Consider the following 21537-nt stretch of genomic DNA (forward strand, 5'->3'; position numbering starts at 1 on the left):
TTTGACAGTGTCTTGTTTATAGGCATCTGCCCTGTTTAAACGGTGGAATGAATTTTTGACAATTGGATGCCTTTTAAATTTGGGAGAAAAGAGGCAAGCCCTCCCAGATATGTGATAGGATTGCCAACTTTTTTTTATTAAGAAGCCTGCAGGTCTACTGTAGAAAACAGTCATTTAAATTAATTTGGAGATGTTTAAATCTCAAATTTCCATTGTAATAAAACGTAAGATTTTGTGCCCTACACAGAACAAAGTGCAGTTGAAGGAGAGGAGGAGTTTCTTTCCGTTTGTTAGAATAAAAAAGGTTGTAAATATAATTTATTCTGTTAAAAGGGTCAAAAAGGAGAAGTGGGAATGACTGGTGCAAAAGGAGAAAAGGTAAAATAATTCCTTATTTCTCTGCTTACATGTGGTGCTAGAAGATGGCTGAACATACTGATTATGAATCAAATCTTGGAAAATAAACTCAGGGTCAAGAAAAAAACATGTGGATACAGGAATAGCTGTAGGGCTCTGAATGTCCTTAGTAATTTACTGAAGCTCCATCTTGAGAAAGTATTTATGTATGTGTGTCACTTTTCCCTGTTCCAACAGCTCACACAAGTCCTTAGCTTTAAATATGTTCAGATGTTTACTGGATACCAATTGAAAATTATGTTTGTATGAGTTTATGATCAATGATTACCTGATGACTTAGGCATCACTCATATTTCTTAAAATTTAAAGCATGATCTTCAATATCTGTATGAAAAAATAAGTTTCTTTAAAATATTAAAATTTATAAATAAACTTTGTTGGTTCATTATCTTTTACTTTCAAGTTGATTTTTCCAGAAAGATAAAGGACAGATGGGAGAGGAGGGCGCTAGTGGGGAAGAGAAATGTATTGCATTTTTCTGTAAATATGTGACATGCCCAGTTCTTCTACTGAATAGCAGGCATTATCCTTGAATAGAAATAGTTTTCATGCAGGAAGAAACTTTCTTTACTCTGTTAATATAAAACACTTCTGTTTGAGAATTTGTCAGGTTTTTACATGCTTAAACTCATTGTCACTCTAGTTCAAGCATGGCAGAATTCTGTTTTCTCTGTGTATTCATAGTCTTCTAATTACATTAACATTATCCCTCAAGTGAATTTTCATGATCCACATATCTGTATTTAATTTAGGTATAAAACCAGTTATTTCAAGGGTTGTTCACCAAAAACAGAGATATGTACTATTTATCATTTGAAGTAACTCTGTGAGTGTTAATATCTCCTGTATGTTTCCATAGGGAGAGCCTTCTGAAAAAGGGCATAAGGGAGATCCAGTAAGTATAGTTAAGTTTTGAATTGATGATGTGAATAATCTATGTTTGATCTGATACTGATACTGTATTCATACGATGATCTTTTTCTTCGCATACTTTCATTAGGTTCAGTGATCATTGTTTATTATCTCCTTCTTATACGTGCATTAAATTCACATAGGTTATAAATATCTGAGATGGGGCACGGTGTCCTATTCTTCAGCATTTCTATTGGGACAGATAGATTGCCTCTTGTCCCTGGATTGAGTTTAGTCAGTTACTACCTTTTTTTTTTTTTTTTTTTTTTTTTTCCCTGATGGTTCTTTCTCTCTTTCATTTATTTCACAGAATTTATGTGGAATGAACTATGTTATTTTAACTGTTCTATGAACTTTCACAATGCAGCATTTAACATGAGAGTATACCAGTTCAAATATGCAACAGATATACTACTATCTCTTTGGGAAGCTCCAAAAAAAAGTTCACAGGCAATTTTCTTATAGCCATTTTGTATGTGCACAATTTTTCTTTTTTTGGGGGGATATTTTCAGAACACACATTCTTTAAAAGTCTGTTTATTTGTGTTGCTTATTTTTAATTAACTATTGTCCTCTCTTGTGGCATATGACAAAAGCTAGTAATGTTGTTAAAAGCACAAGTGAAGGTTGCTTAGATATTTGTGATAATCATGTTATAACATCCAGAATAAGGTATATGGTAGTAATGTGTTGTTTTGGAGATGAATACTATGTCACCAGTAGAGTAGTGATTTACTGGGGAAGAATAAGCTTTAGACTGGAGAAGCTCTTAAGTAAATATGTGTTTTCATGCAAATGTTCTGGGAAACACTAGGAAAAAACTGATAATAGAATTATTTTGAAAGAGGAATGCTTTTGAAACTTTCCACAAGGCATCAGCAATTTTTAACATTTTTTTCAAAATTTGTTAAATTTGTGAGCTATATGATAATATTTTAAGGCAGTGAATTAAACTCTTAGTTGATGTTACTTTAAGTTTCAACTTCTTATGGTCATATCTTCTATTTTCAGGGAGAAAATGGAGTGGAGGGATCAAAAGGAAATAAGGTATTTTTTTGACTTGTTAACACCGTATGCATAGCTGGTGTGCATAGCTGGTAGTGGGAGACGTGATAGTAAGTTTGGCTTTTTTCTCAAATAATATCATTAGGGTGAAACAGGAGACCCTGGACCACCTGGTCTCATGGGAAATCCAGGATCACAGGTATGTGAAAGGTATTTTTGTGGAATTAATATAACAATAACAGTCATCTTCGTTTGTTGTAATACAAGAGGACCCTGAATGCTATCAACTCTTTAGCTGCTACTAAAGGGAAGAGATTGAAATAGTTTTTATCAATGCTTTGTGCAAATATCATCACTATTTTACTTCTAGTTCTAGTTATTGTTGATTTTAGTATCAAAAAGAACAATTTATGCAAAGCTCAAATTTTATTTGGTCACTTAAAAATATAAGCACCCATTTTATAGTCACAAATACACTCAGTTATCAGTGCATCTGCTTTATCCATCAGTGAGGCCAGGAGTAACAAGTGCAGGTACATTAGCATTTCTTGTGTTTAATCTTGTGAAATTGCTAATGTTAAAGCAGTCACTGCTTTGATTTGAAGAAAATGATTTCTTCCTCTGAACTGAAGCACCATTTGTTCCTCAGGAGTTCAGATGATCTCTGGAATTCTATCAAATAAAGATAGAAAAGGAAACTAAAAAGGTAACCTTCCTCTCAAAGCTATTCATGTTCCATGTGGAGGTGAATAGGTGCATTCATTAGGCATAAGCAAGAGCACCACTTCTGACTCCAGTAACTAACCTCAGCTTCAGCTGTTCCCTACAAATACTGAGAGGTAGTAGGATGGTACCCAAGCCTCTTAGATCATCAAAAAGAATTCACAAACTGAACAGATGCAGCCCCCTTTTGTCTTCTCTTTCCCTTAGATAGTGCCTTTGTATGGCGATTTATGGGACTAATCCTTAGAAGATTAAGGGAGAATGACTGAGTGAAATTGTGTGTGTGTGTGTTATTAGAATGCTTTACACTGAAATGCTACAGGTATAATGACTTTTGTCTCAGGTGTGTATTATATCATCTCACAGGGACTGCAAGGACCTCCAGGACCTATTGGACCCAGGGGACTACCAGGAGAAGTTGTATGTATTTTGTATTTCCAGCAGCATGTAGAAGTGCAGGGTGTGAACAGTTAACCAGTGAAGCAGTACCACAGAAATTATCATTGGTACTCTTGACAGAAATCAGCCTTTGAAGCACAGTACTATGATTTGCCTCAGGACAGAGTTCTGCAGTACGCTTATGTTCTTTTTGCCCTTGTGTTACCATCTGCACAACCAAGTAAGCATGCTAATGCTAATTTTTCTGATTCACAGATAATTAATTCTACCAAAACCCCTCTTATCTCACAAGAGTAGGTGAAAATTGGGAGAATCCCTAGCAGTTTGAATAATGTTGTTATACAGTGTGTGTGGAAGAAGATGAGAAGGAGCAGGCAAAGTAAGAATATCCTAAGGATTAAAACACATGACCTTCCCTATTCTTTCTGTCTGTAGTTTTGTATTATTCTGAATTGATATACTTCCCTTAAAAGGTGTAAAGATTAGTGAGATGAAGAGAATAAACAGTTATGTTTATTATTTTAGCATTTAGGCCAGATTTGTGAGTAAAACTCACAGTCAGAGCCAGACTCATCCCTTATACAGTTTTCCTAAAACCAAGAACATTAAGTTCTTTAACCAGAGTAGAATGAAATAATCCATTTATTAGTTGGAAAAAAACTAATAGAAAACCTTTTTTTTTAATTACTGTTCAATAGATTGAATTGCCAAAATGCCTGTGCAGAAGATGTAATAAGAGTTTATTCCTATGGTTGTCAGCTGGTATTCCAATTTAATTGTATAGTGGCTTACTGACAATTATAAAGTACCATAAATCATTATGTGTCTGTTATAGGTGAAAAATAGCTTTAATTGTGAATGCTGGCAGACAGCAGATAATTGTGTGTATGCGGGCAAATGTCCCAAACTGGACTTTTGAACTCTCAAGCAGAAGCCTGCTACTTGCTAGCTGCAACTGGTAGGAGCTGGTTATAAATTTTGATAGCACCTGGACTAAACAAAAGTGGCACATCCTGACTTCTCCAGTTAATAAAGAGATACAACTCAGGACCACCAAGCAGGAGGCTGATCATTTGCAGACTTTTTAGATTGTAAGAACCAGGGGGTGGGGGTTCCAGAAGGAAGAAGCTGCTGGCCAGAGCCTGTCGAGCCAGGCATGGGCCTCATGGGGAAATTAGTGTGCCTGTGACCATTACACTTCTGGGGAACAGCCACGTGGGTCTGCTGAGGGTCGGGGTCTCTCGTGCCAGCAGGGGCCTGACTGGAGGTCTAGTGCACCTGTAACCCTTATGCCTCCAGGCAGCAAGGATGTGGGTGAAATATCCATCCAACTCTGGAGAGCATCTTAAACTATTAGGCACCCTTATACTTAGCATGAAAGTTCCCTGAACACTTGACTTTACTTCCTAATATACCAGAATGCCTTTTCTGGGGGGATGGCTGCCTGTCTCCCTTTTAAACTACAGTGCAATCTATTTTTAGATGCACAGGCAACTATGCTCTGCCTAATCCCCCATATAAACTCAAATTAGTGTTCATAACACGACAGTGGTACCTTCCCCCTCTCCCCTCGCCTTCCTTCTTCCCTCCCTTTCTCCTGTTTTAACATACCATTTTAGTGGTTAGAGCACTCATCCAAGTGGACTAAAAAGGAGTAGACAGTAGTGAGCTTGGCCTTAGCCTAGGAGTTAGCAGTCACCTAAACAGGACTGGGATTCTGATCTTTGCTCTGTGGACTGGTTTTGTTTTTTGTCTGATAACTACAAGCAGAAACATCCAGGAGCCAGTGCTGCTATCTTTTGTCTTACGCCTTTCCACACGTGCTCTGAGACTGTATTCTGTAGCAGGAAACTCCTAATCTGAACAGACTTTTAAGATTCTGTTTATTTTATTAATGTTAAAATACAGTTCTGAGTGTCAGGTAGCACAGTCAGCAGGACTGTTACTCATAAAACTCTCAGGGATATATGGAAAGCCGGAGTGCAGAATGTTCAGCTCCTTACAGAAAAAGACTAATAATTGAACCTCCATGTAATCAGTTTGTACTGTGTTACTTATTTATTGTTTATTTATACTTTATTTTCATGACCAGTTGAGGCATGTACATCATTTTTTGTCTTGTCTACCTGTCTTCTATAACAATAGTTTGCAAAGCTTTTCTGCTGTGCTCCTGCTTACATACAGAGACCAGTAACAAATCACTGCATTTCTGTTATCCTTGTATCACCATGGTTCCATTTGAGTCCGTTTTGAAACTGCTGTTATTCTGGATCTTTGAATAAGTGACATTTTAAATAAGTAAATAAATAAACATTATATGCAATATATGTAGATCCCAGATATAAGTGATCTTGAAGACTCATATTCATACACCCATGCTTGCACTCAAAAACATATATGTGATTTCAAAATCAGATTCACAAGCTCCAGGAAATTGTGTTTGAATTTTTCTGAAAATGTCTTTGGTAGAGACTTTGTTTTCTTTCATTTTTGTTGCAATACTAGTATATAAAAACATGCAGTATTTAGGTCCAGGCTTATTGGGTTGTTTTATGTGCTAAAGATGAAACATTATGGATTAACAGCTATAATTATTTGTCCTATGAAGCATGATGAAAATTATGAAAGGTTGAAAATAGTTTATTTTCACATACATCATCAAAGAACCATCCAGCAGATAAGACTTGCTTCTTCCCTTTGCTAATGACCATTTTACGCTTAGTTCTGGAAAAAAAGAAAAAAAAAGAAAACACAGAAATCCTTAGGAAAGAAGACAGAGCCAGACCATATATATTTTATGTCAATACCAAAAGGGGATAGGGCAGGACACAATGTCTGATCCATAATCAGTAAATTTAAATTTCCATATAGTCTTGTAATGATTTCCTGTTGGTGAACACAGAATATTTTTCATTCAGCTACATTTCATTTTTTTCTTATGCTTTTAATTTGGATGACTGTGTGAAACAAGTAGCTGTCTGTCTATATTAAGTTGAGAATGCAGCAGAGAGAGTGAACACACAGCTGCTGAACCATCACTACCAACATGAAAATGTCACCATCCTTCACATACAAATTCCCACACAGCTATATTTCACACTGCGAAGCAAAATAAAAGTGATATGCATTTCTGTGGCTTTTTCTCAAAAAGCTCATTTTCCATATGTAAATACAAAATCCATAGATAGGACTGTTTAGTTTAGACAGTTTTATCATTTACTACGGAAGCCACTGGGATTCTTAACAAAATGCTTTATACAATCATTGTTTGAATAGTGTTGAAGAGTTATGGGAAAAGTTTTCCGTATTTGTTCCAGCATAGTAAGAGAACATCAGCAATGAATTTAACCTTCTGAATTATTTGAATAGTTTCTGTTTAGATTTTATTTTATTTTATTTCTCTGCATTTATAACAACTCTTTGATGAAGAAGGCAAAAGAATATACTGGAGTTAAAAACAAAATGTGGAATATAGTTATTTTGCTGAAATATTTCACTATATCCATTGAATATCTGAAACATTTTAAAGGGCTTTGAGGAATTAAATAACGTGCAGGACTAGAAAGTTATTGATGCTTTTAAGAAAGAAGTTTGCATAATTAATGTAGGAAATCATGGAGTCCTTCATAGCAAAAAATGCATGTTTATAATTTGAAACTCATTTTTGTACCTGCTACTGTCTTCCTTGAAGAATGTTTGATTTTCAAGACTTGGGATTGTTTTGAAATTAAATTTAAAAAAATCTTGATACTCCGGTGCTCTGCCCTTGTAGGGCCTGGAAAATAATGTCAGGTAATAAGTGTTCATTTAAAGGAAAATAATACATACATTTGAATAAATTAGCATTCGTTAACTTGAATTCTTTCAACATCTGGGTCAATATTAATGCATGGTAAATAATCCAGTGTAAGATCATTTTCGTCTGTAATTGTAGATAAATTTTAAGGGAGTACACTATAAAAATGCAAAATTATATTTTTAATTAATTCAAGGGCTTACCAGGAGACCACGGGGTACCAGGAAAACCAGGAGTTAAAGGAGACAAGGTATGTTTTAACTACTTTTAATTAAGCTTGGCATATTAGAGTATACTTGACTGCTCCTGAAGTAATCTTCCATCCTTCTGTAGCACCTCTGTCTGGTTGCTGTATGAATTGATTTAAAAAACAAAAAAGCAACAATCCACAACTCCTCCTCAGAGATGTTGCAGGCCAATTTGCCAACCCCATCACTCATTAGAATCATAATTTAAGTATTATTTCAAGAGATGTTCAACTGGTCTCTTAGACTTAGTCTATGCAGTGCAGAAATACTAGTTCAAGTCCTGAAAGCAGAACAGCCTTTTGAGCATAGTGCCCTAGCCAGGCTAATGTAAACCTCTGCTTCAAAGCCAGACTAATTAATCTTGGCAGAGCACTGATGCCGCTACACTGCCTCCAGATCTGAGCCACGTCTGGGATCTCTTTATGTTGTTGCTTTGTGCTGTGCAGAAATTCCCTTAGTTGGAATTCAGCTACATCAGCAGGAGTTTGAAAATGGCCTGGGTGTAATGGTATATGTTGTATGTAGAGATGGGGAGAAAAATTGATATACAGACATCCTGTGAACTATGTGATTTGTTATACATCTAGGGGTTCAAAGGAAATTAATAAAATCCATTAATAGTTTGAAGAAGTGAGCTGATGAAAAGGCAGATGAAAATAACTGTGGAATAATGTAAACAGGAATACAGTGCAGAGGGTCTTAAGAGGAGAAAAATAAAGTTTAGCTGAAGTTGAAAGTAAGTAAAGCAAAGACTAAGATTTTAGCACTAGGGATAGATAGCCAGAGAGAGAGATTATAGCCAGAGAGAGATTATCTGTTATTGTGGAATAATTGGCCAGATTTTGTGACAGTACACATATTGGAGGACTCAGGAGAAAGAAATACAGATCAGATACATGGCACGCATTGCATTTTTTTTCTGTAAGGAAAAATTCTGATGTTCCAATTAGTGATTCAAATTTGTCTTGTAGGGGGACCCTGGTGGGATTATGGGACCACCTGGACATCCAGGTCCAAAAGGTGAAGTGGGGCCTCCTGGGCCAAGTCCACCTGGAGCACCAGTAAGTCCATAATCTGAAAATGCTTTTATGACTTCATTTCTTATAGAGAAGACAATTAAAGAATTCTCATTGTGCAGTGAAAGAAATCAGAACAAGTATTTTTTCAAATGTAATTTAAAAGTCAAAACATATGCCATATTGATATTTTAAGTACATTGAAAATACATTTTGGAAATCTGTATTGTCACTGCAATATACATAGTCCTAGTTGCGGTGGTATTAACAAGGAAGGCATATGTAAATGCATCATAGTTTATTTATAAAATTTGGCTAATTTTGGCAATAAAATTCAGCCAGTCTCTTTGATTTCAAAATAGAATTTTTTTTTTAGGGTCCCACCGGTATTCCTGGAAACCCAGGTCCACGGGGACCAAAGGTATAGAAAAAAATATTATAATTCCTGTTTCTGGAAATACAGGATAATGGGCTAGTTTACATTTTCAGAGCTGACGTAACTGAAAGGTTTGTGTCCTTCTCAGGGAGAGCGAGGACTACCTGGTGTGCAGGGAGCCCCTGGGGAGATGGGGCCTCCTGGAGTAGGCATCCAGGGATCACCAGTAAGTATATCGACAGAGAATCTGGGCTTCTCACTGGGCATCACTGAGAAACTGCAGCAAGTAGCTGAGGAATAATAAACAAGCATGACATGAGCTTTCTTCTGACTACTGATTCCCAGCTCAGCATCTTTTCGCTTTCTCCAGACCCACAGAGAAGTGTAGTGCTCACTTACAAATGGACGTCTGGAGAACTGAAAGCATCAGTGGCTACTTTACTGACAGGCTTAATGCTAATGGTGTGAAGACACCTCCAGACTAACTGTGTCTGTTTCTGAGCAACAATTGCTTGCAGTTGTTAGCAAAATCCATCCTGAGTATAGGTACAAGAGAAGAGATACAGTGTACATTGTAGATGATGGCATTTTGAAACACATGCTGCTACTGGAAAAGGCAAAAACATGCATTTTGCCTTCAGACGTGGAAGGCTTTGCAACTGCTCTAAACTTTTACATTTTTGATGACTGCTAATTACAGGCTTAGGTGTACTGCTTATAAATGAGAATTTTGCACTGTTGAGGTGCCACACCAGGAAATAGCAAAGTCCTGATTGTGGACAATTTTCCTCACAGATCTCTATGCAGTTTAAATTCAAACACGAAACAAGTTGATGCAGTGTACTTAGAGCATTCAGACTAAATACCTGTTGCACAGCAATAGCTGTTCTACAGTACCCTGGTGACCAGGAAACTGTTCAGTTTCCCAGGTTTCTGCCTTCCTAGTGTCTTTAAATCCATCTCCAGTGTCTTCAGTGTGTTCAGCCAAGTATAGATGGTAGACGGTACATGTTAGTGTCATGAGTTCTGCTGTGATAAACAGGGCAGTATCTCTTCAGTCCAGACCAGTGCACTCAGCTGATGCATTTCCATTTAGTGACAGGACTAACATGCAGAGAGAAAACATTTGAGACAGGTGTCTAGAAATTCATATTTGAGTCTTAATCTCAGCTAATAATTCTTAAAAATAATTATTCCCTTAAAGTATTTTCAAATATGAATGAAAAAAAACAACCCGTTTATCTTTAAATCATCTAATTTTTTTTACTCTACTGAGTGTCAATTTTTCTGATGAATCTCCTAGCTAAATGGCATATTTGACCACAGATCATTCTTTGGCATTACTTGCCATTAAAAATGGGCCTCAGGAAAATATTATACCTTGAACTCTCTTATTTTAGTGAAATTACATGTAGATATAAAGCCAAACCTTAGAGCAACTCTTTCTTACAAAGTGAGCTGAACCAGGGCCCCACATTTGCTATTTTTGATCAAGTTCATCCCCCTTATCCCAAAAAGCATGACTACTGTACTATGATTATTTGGGGTTTTCTTGCAGGGTCCTGTGGGTCCAACTGGATCAGCAGGTGTCCAGGTAGGATATAAGTATTCTGGTTAATCTAAAAAGACTTATTTAAGTTTTAAGTAGTTTACAATAGAAGAAAAAGTTTCTTAAATCCTAAACAACTTTTCCTGATCTTAGGGCCCTAGAGGACCCCCCGGATTACCAGGAACTCCAGGTACCCCAGGTATTAATGTAAGTAGCAGTTCTGTAGATACACCGTAAAAAGTAACATGTACCTTGTCAGTGATATAAGGCCACTGAATTGGATTTTAAATTTCTAGGGCACTCCAGGACGAGATGGAAAGCCGGGACTGCCAGGCCCTCCAGGTGATCCTGTATGTATACATAGGAAGTTTGCACATTTGCTTTGGTACTAATATTTTAAATTTAAGAGACAAGATAGGTAGCAGGTCTAGGAAGTATGAATGATGAAGTTAACTAAATTATTCAATTACTGAATCCTTTCTTTTGTTATTTTTACTAGATTATATTGTAGTATAAATTAAGCTTATGTCAACATTTATATGATAAATTCTATCTTTTCAGGTGATGCAATTTGTATACTAGAGTTTCCTCCAGCTTTAACTCAGTGTAGTATGCCTCAGTCTCAGGAGTAGTTCTATACAATATAAATTTTCAGGAGCATAGTTTGATTCTTCCTGTGTTACAAGACTGAAGAAGAGAGTTTTGGGACTCTGAAACCAGCTTTGCTCTGCTATTTAGGAAGACATTAATTTTTAATGAAATTCTGAAAATAATTAGTCCGTAGTGTGATTGATTCCCTTTAACATTAATGAAAAAATTAAGTGGCTAGGTTTAAAAAAAGCACTAAATGAGTTCTGATCCTTCAATACATTTTTGGAGTTGTTATCTCCTCTTGGGTATTATAGCAATGTTTTTGTATTTAACAGTGCTATGGCTTTACAGATTTTGTAAAGTTCAACCTTGCAAGAGCCATAAAGTCTACACATGCTTCAGGCCAAATTGTGCCCTTAGAGATACTTGAGTGCTTTACGTGGGAGTCAGGAGAGTCCCATGGGCATATCTGCACAATTTCCCTGATGGTAAGGCTTTAGTCATTATTCCTGCTCCTGTCTTGAATCAGCTGATGCTAAGAGTCCTCCTGCTTCAGAAGTTTCAGAAAGTAACTTTTTGTTTAGAAACCAATGCTTGCAGATGCTTTTATGACAGCAAATGAAACTTTCTGAATTCCCTGGGCAGCTATTGGAATGTATCCACCCCATCAGCCAAATAAAATTCTGTAGACGATTGGAAGAAACAAACCAACACCAGAGCTTAAAAAAATATATTGTTAAACTCACCTGTGTTCTTATTAGTTTAGTAGGATTCGGTCTTTCCTAAGAGATTTTACCCAAAGGCAGAGTTTCAGTGATACAAATCTAAGTCAGTGGTTCCCAAACCTGCAGACTGCTGATAGCCTGTGAAGCAATTGAAAATGCCCCAAAGCCACCTCAGGAATATATTAAGCAGTAAAATATGTATTTCAAGTGTAAAATATGCTTTCAGTTAAACATTTGATAGTACAGGTGCACAGCAGTCCACAAGTAAGCCTGAGGGTTCACAGTAAGGTTCACAATAAGGAGTTTATCCAATAAATTAGAGAACAAAGAGTTAAGGAGCACTATAAAACGTCCAAAAGAGATTACATTAAATGTTCAGCTTTACTAAAGTAAGCTTTACTAAGCTGGAGACTAAGGAAGTATTGGCTATGTGTTAAAGGCCTTTTCTGCAGAGCATGATCTTTGGCTTCTGGGCAGTAGTACAGAGTGATTCTAGCTCTTCCATCACCCACACTGAGTACTGCTTTATCTGATACCTCTCCTGGGTACTACATGGCACCTCTTTGATCATAGCATGTAATTACAAATTGTTTTGTAACTGTTTTCAGTTCAAAGTGCCCCAAAACATTTGAAGGCTTAATACTGTAAGTGCTATTATAGGGTGGTGGTGTACGCTGCATGCTATGGGCCATGACAGGAGACTGAATGGGAAGCTTTGAGGGAATATGGTATTGATAATAGCACTGGGAGGCTCAGCAGAGCACAGCAAAATACACCTAGTACAGCTTCATCCGTACTGTATGTAGGGAGTAGTCCCTGGATAAACCAGCACCAAAATCACACCAAGATTTCATCTCAGAGGGAATAGTCAGCTTTCTCCAAAGGGGAGCCTAGGAACTAGCATATATGTGTTGCTGATTATCAGGGATCAGGATGATGAAATAAGTTATTTTACAGTGTTGGCATGCCCATTGGTTCCTGCATTAGCATCAGTCAATGTAGCAAGCATTTTCATGTTGTATAATTTAGTCCTATGTTACTGGACCGTTTCCCCCATAGCAATGCTCAAGCATAGAGCAGCAAACTTTCCTAATGCATTAAGAGACACTATGACAGTATCAGTAGCTCCTCAAAGACATAAAATCAATAAGTAAAAGCAGGTCTATCACTAACATTGAGTATAAAGATAGAACTCAGGTATGTAAACATAGATTCAGAAAGATTCAGATATAAAATGAGCTTCAATTAGAGATAGATATAAAAACAAGAAAAAGGTGCTGTCAACACAAGTAATTGAAAGACCAGTAAAATATAGGTCAATTATTAAATAATGAGTGAGATTAGGTTACAGATCATGCAGAGAAGCTAAGAATTCAGTAGGTTTTCATTGTCCACAGAAAAAAACTGCTTTTCAGAAAATGCATAAAATTAATTTTAATTAATTTAATAGAAAAAATGGGTTAAAGAGTTTTTAGATACAACATGAAAGTCTGGTGGAATTCACCTACAGAGTTAACTAAAGCAGTTCCTGAATTACTAGCAGTTACTTTTGAGTACTTTGAGAACGGTGAAGCTTTTGAGGAATGGAGAAGTACTAGCAGAAAACATATCTTCATAAAAGGTGAATAGAAGAGGAACTAGATTATCATAGGTGAGCTGAAAGTAACTTTGATTGCTAGAAAGATTTGAAATAATTTTTTTAAAAATTGACTTACAAATACCAAAGATATGGATGATACTATAGAGAGGCAAATCATGCTAGCATCATTTGTTAAGAAATAATCATGGAATAAATCAGATTTCCATCTTTGGCAGGTTAATTTTCTTGGGAGATACAAGGAAGCAGTGATGTTACGCATCTCAGCTTTAATAAAACTTTGACGTTGTCCTCATGATGTTTTCATAAACGAGCTAAAAATGCTGTAGAAGTAATTGCTAATAGTGCTTATCAAAAAATATGGATATGAGTGACTAGCAGCAGATTACTGTCAGACTCAGAGTGAGAGGTCTCTCCCATGCCTAGTTCTTTTTAATGTTTTAATCTGATTAGGATAATGAAATGGATATAAAATCTGTAACTGGGCTGGGTAGGATTGCAAGCTTTTTGAAGTTATAATCAAATCTTAAAATTCGGAGACAGTCTGAAGTCGGCAAGATGAAACATATCCTACTCTAGAACACTTCTCAGCATGCTTTTCAAAGGTGGTGAAGCTACGTTGTAAATGGTGTATTCCTGGTTATGCTTGCAATTAAATATGTTCAGCAGTGGTTCTGCTGATCTGGTATTTGACACCCATTGCTACCAACAGGCAGTTTTTCTAATATGCTAAAAAAATGCTTAAATTTTATTTTTCTTTTTAAAGATGGAAATGATTGAAATAGATTGAACAAAAAAATTTTTTTTGAATGCATCTAATTACACACAGGTCTAGATCTTTGTTTTAGCAATTACAAGACTAATTTCTTGATTTAAAGAAATGAGCATTGGTAATTGAAGAGTCTGTTCGTGAAGGAAGCTGATGATACCAGTTCAGTCAGTTTTTACAGGCAATCTTTAACCATAAGATGAAGAACAACACTTGGGAATCTGAGGTTGCAGCTATATTGCAGTATAATGTAAAGCTATCGATTAAGCTTTAATTGGGGTAGCTTTGGCATCGGTAGCAATTTAGCTGTGGCTCTGTGTGGCACCAAAGAGTTTTGCGCTAATTCTTAATGTTTAAAAGCAGGACAAAATACTATGTTTGGCATTTGTGTTGCTGTAGCTGGATTATTCCCAGTGTCTGAGCTAGCTTATTAAAGTTATTATTGGTATCTCTGCAACTCATTCTACAGTTCACAATATAGTCAAAGCCTTGGAGAAAAAAAAGGAAAGCACTGAAGATAATCAGACAGCGAGAACTGTATCTGAGAATTTCCAACAATGATGAGGTGTTATTGGCTTACTACAAAAACCACAATACTTTAATATTTTAGAATGATTAACAGTGGAATTTAACATTTAAAACTGTTTGAATCCTTGATTTTTCTTTAGAATTTTCATAGTAAAATAGCTTCAGCCAAAATATATGTAGTCAAACTATGTGTGTAACAATATAAAGTTTTGAGTACTTATCAGAATCAATGTTGTATAAAATATTATTCATGTAAAATATTAACTGAAGCTGCCTTTTTTAATTTCAGATTGCACTGCCACTTGTGGGAGACATGGGTACTATACTGAAGGTAAAAATTTTCTGTGGTTAAATAACTGTTTGTCATGAGCATGCTTTTTAAACCAAAATGTGCCCTTGCAAGTTTCCATAGGTTAGGTTATGTCCTATTTGGCCAATCCTAGAACCATTTTGAGGTTTTTGTTAATTTTCATTTTGCTTTTAAAAAGTACTGAACAAGAGTGTTTGATAAGAATTTTGCAAAATAGTGTTCGAATGTTATGTGAGTTAGTTACCAGCACATACCTGTTCAGGGCATCCAGTGCACATACGAATTGTTACAACCATTCTCTGTTTCGTGCTCTAGTATTTGATAGTGGGAATATACCAAAGGGTGAAAATAATCTGGAAGTTGTATAACATTGTCTTGCAAAATAACATTCAATATGATCTGCCATATTCCAAAGATGATTTTTATATGAAAAGCGTAAGGAGAGAGACTACTCTCTTGTCTTGCATTAATACATATCCTTATGGCTTACTGACTTAAGTCATTCCCCAATTCTATTTCTTTTAGTTCTTTCACGGGGGCTTTCCCTCATTCTTTCTGACTATCTTCTTTCTCCTGTGCATGCCCTTCTCCTGTGTCATCTATGTCTTATTGATTCTTCATGCTTCATTCTCCATATCTCTCTGTTTTGTGGTTAGTACTTTTATAAGGTTAGAATTGAGCTGGAAAATGCTTCTCCCAACAAAGCAGGTTTCATTTAACTTAACTGCAGTTTTGAAGCTGGTGAGAGTAACAAGTAGCCTTCCTCTCTACCTCATCCATAAAAAGAAGATGGTGTGCTTAAATCTAAACACAGATAGTTGGGACTATCCAAAATAAAGGCATTTAGGAGTCCTCTCAAGAGTGGAACTGGCTGGGGGGAAAAGCTTCTGTTAGTATGGGTTGAGTATGGGAAGAGCACGTGAGAGATGGGGAGAGAGACAAGGAAGGAAATCTGAATAAATATATTGTGTGGAAGTGAAAAAAGCCTGAAAAGAAGGCTTTTGTGTAAAAGCGCTAATGGAAGCTGTGAATGAGGAGATTTTGCTCATGTGAACAAGCTTCTGTACATTTGTGTGCCCTTTACTGACATTTTCACCAATGTTTCCTTCTAACTTGAATATCTTCAAAACTTGAACTTTTCCTAAGTCAAAAGGGAGAATGTGGCTGCTTTGAAGTTATAAAAATGAAAGTAGAACAACTCATTTTCACGTTTTGAAAATGCTGTGCTATCTCTTTTTGAAAGAAATAGTGTCACTATCTCATAAAACAGATTAAGACTGGGAAGATAAAGATAAGCAGTAATAAGAAACCTATTATGTGTTATCTTGCTATAAACTTGATTTCCTTTTACAACTCCATGGTCTCAGAGAGTTATGAAAATAATTTAGCCCAAATCCTACATTTGGACATATTTCTAACAAGACTATATAGTCAGACTTACATCTGCTTCACTTTATTTCCAAATTTGTTTTAATGGCATGCACCATAATTTTTCTTTTTTACTTAAGTCTTACAAATTTTCACAGAAAATGTAATGTTATTTTAATTATTGAAACTCAACATGTTTTATTCTCATAATTTATTTAATATCACTCTTTTAGTTAGCAAAAAAAATATGTATTTCTAATGGAACATTTGTAAACATGGTAAGGTCAGTGTTTCTGTAGCAGTAAGTATGAAAATGGAGAGGGAGGCTCATCTAGTAGTGATGGTCACAAAGGCAGGAAGGGAAAGCAGCAGTTGTGACTTGCCATACATCAGGTCTTATTGTCACAGAAATGCTTGTTTATGACTTTGCTTTGTGTCTGTTCCTCAGGGTGATCCTGGCACAAGGGGTCCTCCAGGCATCCCTGGTAGAGAAGGGCCAAAGGTAAGTTTTTGAAGAGACTACTTTAGCTTGCTTTGTTGCTTGTTAAAAATAAAAGGCCAAACTCGTGTCTGTCAGTCTTAAAGTTTTGTCTATAGCATCTGAGCACCTTAAATTTTCAAACAATTTTTAAAGTTCAGCCCTTCTTTCCTGAGCTAGTATACCTTTCCTCTCAGGAGAGTGAACTAATTAGTCCCAGCTGAGTACCAATCTAGTATAGCTTTTGTCCAGTGTCATTTAAAGCTAGTTCAGATTTAATTATCCAACAGTGCATTATCTGTAGGCTTATTTTAAGTCATGCAAGAAAGCTGTGGTGAAGGGAACCTCCCATATCTCAGTCAAGTATGTAGTAGTTGGACTCTTCTGTGCATTTGCAAGTTGTTCCTCATGAGACTAAGTCCTCAGGTCCACGGGGACATGAAGTTGCACTGAGGTCAGTCAGAATCCTGCTTTACTGTGATCTGATCAAATACTGCCTGGTTTGGCAAATCAGTCTCCAATAGTGGGACCTAATTACTTGAAAGTATACTTTTTTCATTTGAACAAGTACCTGAGCTCTTTGGAATTTATGAGGTGGAACTGTATCTCCAGCAGTCTTTTTGGCTAGTTTACCTGTTAGGTAAACAAGTGTCATTTCCATCCACCCCAATGGGAGGCACATTTTAAAATTTTCAGGGCAGATTTTTTTTTCTGTTTTAGGTTTTCTTACTGTTGCTATAAGGGCTTCATGCTAGCATATATTAAATATGTGTTGTAACACCCTCTACAGAGCATGAGATTTGTTGTACTGCCAATAGAAAGTATTTGTTTGAATGTTATGTTTTCACAGGGAAGCAAAGGTGAGCGTGGATTTCCTGGGCTTCCTGGAGAGAAGGGTGATGAGGTAAATATATTTCGTATCTATTAGTTACATTCTTATTCAAACTTGAATAAAGATCTAAACTGAGAATTAAATGCATACAGTATTATTCATTTCTTTACAACTGCTGAGATAGTCATGTATTGCTATGAGTAGCCTCTGATTCTGAATTTTTGAGAAGATTAAATGCAGTTATTCAATTAAAAAGCTATTTCATCTTTGTATGAGCATTTTTACTCATTTCTATATCCCAAAGCCTCACAAACATTTAAATGGTAATTTTTAAGAGCATAGGATAGAGCAGGAAATGGGTAAATGCCAAATATTTTCAGAAAATATTTCTTCATGTTTTATAACAAATTTGCTTTCACTGTGTTAGTTCCCCTTTAGTGTTCTCTTTCAAAAATATTCCATTGGGCAAATACTGGCATGGGAACAATCATAGCACCAATTAGTGGTTTTTGGAAAATATTCGAAGAAACTGAATTTAAAATATTTACAGTATTTTGCATCATATACTGGATTCTAAAGAGTTATTTTTATCTCATTAAGGATGAACAAAAAAGTCATATAACTTGCAGTGCCTAATCCCAAATAGCTACCATAGCTTTCATTTTAAATTAGAGTATTTGCAGTTAACAGTTCATGAGTGATCTCTATCAAAAAAAGAACAAAGCAAAAGGTATTAAGCAAATAAATCTGAATAAATAAATGAATTTCTCAGTGACCTTTACCAACTGAAGGAGTTAAAATAATCAGTCAGCTTAAAATTATTTGTTGAGCTCTTTGAAAAGCTGAAATACCCAACTGACACCTGATAAATACATTGTATTCTCTTGTAATTGGGAGTGCTGGCTACAGGATAGAATACCTGGAAAATAGGAGAGGAATTTTGAGCTTATTTACTGCGGTGTGGCAGGGGAAGAGCTTAAATTCTTTTTGTGGGTTTTACATTTCTTTAGAGCTAAGGTTATCATGTAGTAAAGGAGAGTTTTCAAACAACAGCAGAATGAGAATAGTTTTGCAAAAGTCTGCCTTCTTCAGGATCCTTGTCTTAAAAGAATAAACAGCTATATGAGAATAAAAAAGAAGCAGCAGAAGCATTAGATACATATCTGCATTGCTGCTTTGCTCTAGAATTTAGCAGGTTGCCAGACTAGAAATAAAGTATGGATCTCCAACTTGTCCTTTTTCTTGCATTCAAGCAGTTTATGGAGCTTGCTAGATCTTTGCTTTTTAAAAGTGAAATACCTCCCAAGTTTGGATTTAGAACACATGCCTTAAAATAATGTTCCATCCATAAATGAAGCCCAAGGAGAATTTTATTTAAAAAATAAATGAGCTGTAATGAGAAAGTAACACATCCTTCCTTTTTGTGCCCTGTAGAGTATCTCTACAATTCAGCCCTAGCAGTCTGAGGCATTAATGAGCATGTTTAAACAGTTCTATTTAACTGTTGAGAATCAGGAGAAATATTAGAGACAATTAAGAAAGTAATTAAAAAAAGGAGAGGTTATAATTGGCAATTATTTTTTTAAAGGGACTCCAGATTAAATTCTTTCTAAAAAAATTTTATTGGTTCAGCAATAAACTCCTTCAGTCAATAAGTTTGCTATTCCCGTGCTTCTTCACTCTCTGATGGGTGATTAGGCACCTCAGGACTGCTTCATTTTAGCAGCTGCATTAGTTTACGACATTATTAAGGGGCAAGTTAACTTGTTTTCAGACACATACGAATACATATAAAAATGCATAGAAGAGTTGTTATTCGATTAATGGATCTGTATTTCCTTTGATCTGTACAGTTTGGTTAGCATCCAAATGGGATGAGCATTTCAAAACCTTATCTGTAGTTCTTTGAAATGAATGGAAATACTCTCATACACTTCAGTGTGCTTTCAAATAGACCTTTAATCTTTGTTTGAAGCTTCTTTCTCTAACATAACATATAACATATAAATCACAGACATATAAACTATATTCATGAGGTGAAACATCATGATAAAAGATCCAAATGAAATCCTGTCGCATTTAATATTGGGGTAAGCTAATATTGTCTACAGTAAAAAAAGTGCCTTTCCCGCCTCATTAACACAGGATTGTTTGTTTGTCTTTGCTCTCCCCTCTAGAGAGAAAGGTCAGTTACCCTAATTTAATTCTGTAAAGTCAATCTCATTATTTAAGGCATCTTAAATTTTACTATGGCCCATGATAAAAAATTCAGTAATTGGGTTTTTTTAGAATGCCTTTCCTTGTTAAACGATGCCTTTCAGGGAGCGAGAGGTGGATTATTATAGCCAATGTTCTTTGGCTTTCATATTCATATGTGGGTGTCTGTATTGCCAGGGTAAACTAATTTAACATGGCCAAAGAACACATTATCTGTTGGAATGCTACTCTGAAAAGCTGCAGAAGTGGGTCGATGTCCTCTGTGTGTAGGAACTAGAATAAGAAAATCACTGTCCCTCCATTCATTCCTGCTTTATTTCCATCTGAAGTTTTTCCTTCAGACTTTCCCTCAGAGCCCTTCTTTCAGGGCTCCTGACCTCTTTGGTTTTCTTTACTGCCCGCTTAGCAATGTCATTTTGAATCCTGTATTTAGCATGAGAAATATGTCTTGCCTGAGGTGATTACTCTTGTCAGAGGACAGGCGCCCAGTGCAGATAATGTGAATCAATATTGAGAGGGGCCGCCTTCCCTTCATGGAGTATAAAGGGAATTTAGAGCAATTGGCTTAGACATACACATTTACTTTTTACATGTCTAAAATTACATCAGAGTAAATCAATTTAATGAGGCAGAAGAAAGAATTCAGTGGCATGCAGACTTGCTCAAATCCTACCTTAAATCTCTATAATAAGTTACACACCTGTATGTCTAGTGAATGGATACCAGAATCCACAGGTTTGCAGGCAGTAGAATAGAATAAGAGTAGGACAGTAGGTTACTAAAAACCATGAATGTTTTGTTCTCAAAAAGCCAAAATCTAAATCCAGCAGAAGGCATTATCTTATTTAGATAGCATCAGGTAACATTCAGAAATCTGAGTAGATGCTTTTTCTCACTAACAAAACACTTTCTAGTGACAAAAAAAGAAAATCAGTCTTTAAGAGACATCCTGCTCTTATCTGCACAGCTAAAGACAAAAAGATATAAAAGACATAAGCTATCAGTGGAAAAGATTGGAGGAGGATTGGACTGGAGGACTTGAGATTTTGTTTTTCAGTTAAACAAGAACTGCCTGTTATCATGTTCAATGATAATCTCTCAGCTGCATATATATTTTTATTGCTAAAAATTGACATGCTGAATATAAGTAGCTTTAAGGTATGAGTGTATGTGGGAGAAGAAATCTACACATGCCGTTTTAATTTTCAGGGCCTTCAAGGTGTTCCTGGCCTGCCTGGTGTCCCAGGACCCAGTGGACCTTCTGTAAGTGTTTGATGTCTTCTGTGAGCTAATCTATCCCTGTAGAGGCTGCTATAACTATCTCAATAAAACTTCATATTCTTAGTTTCTTGTCTCTAGTCTTAAAAGAGCCAGATTTTGCCTTCTTTTTGCTCTTGGGAAAGTAATAAAATTTGACCCACAGTGGCTCTAATAAAAAAGTATGTTGTGAGTTGAGGTTACTGAAAATACTGTCGTCTGGACTCTTAAAGTTTATGTAACCTACATGCGTTCAGTGTTTCAGTGTTACTAGAGACTTTGTGAGGTAAAATTACTGATGATGTGCAAACTTGCAGATAATTATGTATTCGTACCCAAGTTACTCTAATAATGTTGGTGATAAAAATCTAGTAATGATTCTAACTGGGCGGATTCTAACTAAATGCTGATATCAAGTAATTAT

General features: G+C 36.0%; 1 protein-coding gene across 7 annotated transcripts in view; it reads left to right on the forward strand.

Annotated features, from left to right (window-relative positions):
* The window catches only part of COL19A1 (collagen type XIX alpha 1 chain), a 212564-nt gene that overhangs the window by 149296 nt on the left and 41731 nt on the right, over positions 1-21537 (forward strand). For all 7 annotated transcript variants that reach the window (XM_064508635.1, XM_064508637.1, XM_064508634.1 and 4 more), the window contains 16 exons: positions 334-378; positions 1277-1312; positions 2341-2376; positions 2480-2533; positions 3424-3477; positions 7449-7502; positions 8472-8561; positions 8893-8937; positions 9041-9118; positions 10451-10486; positions 10595-10648; positions 10738-10791; positions 14941-14982; positions 16778-16831; positions 17658-17711; positions 21066-21119. In XM_064508635.1, coding sequence (XP_064364705.1) covers positions 334-378; positions 1277-1312; positions 2341-2376; positions 2480-2533; positions 3424-3477; positions 7449-7502; positions 8472-8561; positions 8893-8937; positions 9041-9118; positions 10451-10486; positions 10595-10648; positions 10738-10791; positions 14941-14982; positions 16778-16831; positions 17658-17711; positions 21066-21119 — 840 coding nt within the window. The remainder of the gene's footprint in view (positions 1-333; positions 379-1276; positions 1313-2340; positions 2377-2479; positions 2534-3423; positions 3478-7448; positions 7503-8471; positions 8562-8892; positions 8938-9040; positions 9119-10450; positions 10487-10594; positions 10649-10737; positions 10792-14940; positions 14983-16777; positions 16832-17657; positions 17712-21065; positions 21120-21537) is intronic.

Source organism: Dromaius novaehollandiae, chromosome 3 (assembly GCF_036370855.1).
Source record: "Dromaius novaehollandiae isolate bDroNov1 chromosome 3, bDroNov1.hap1, whole genome shotgun sequence".
In the NCBI taxonomy this organism is placed as follows: Eukaryota; Metazoa; Chordata; class Aves; order Casuariiformes; family Dromaiidae; genus Dromaius; species Dromaius novaehollandiae.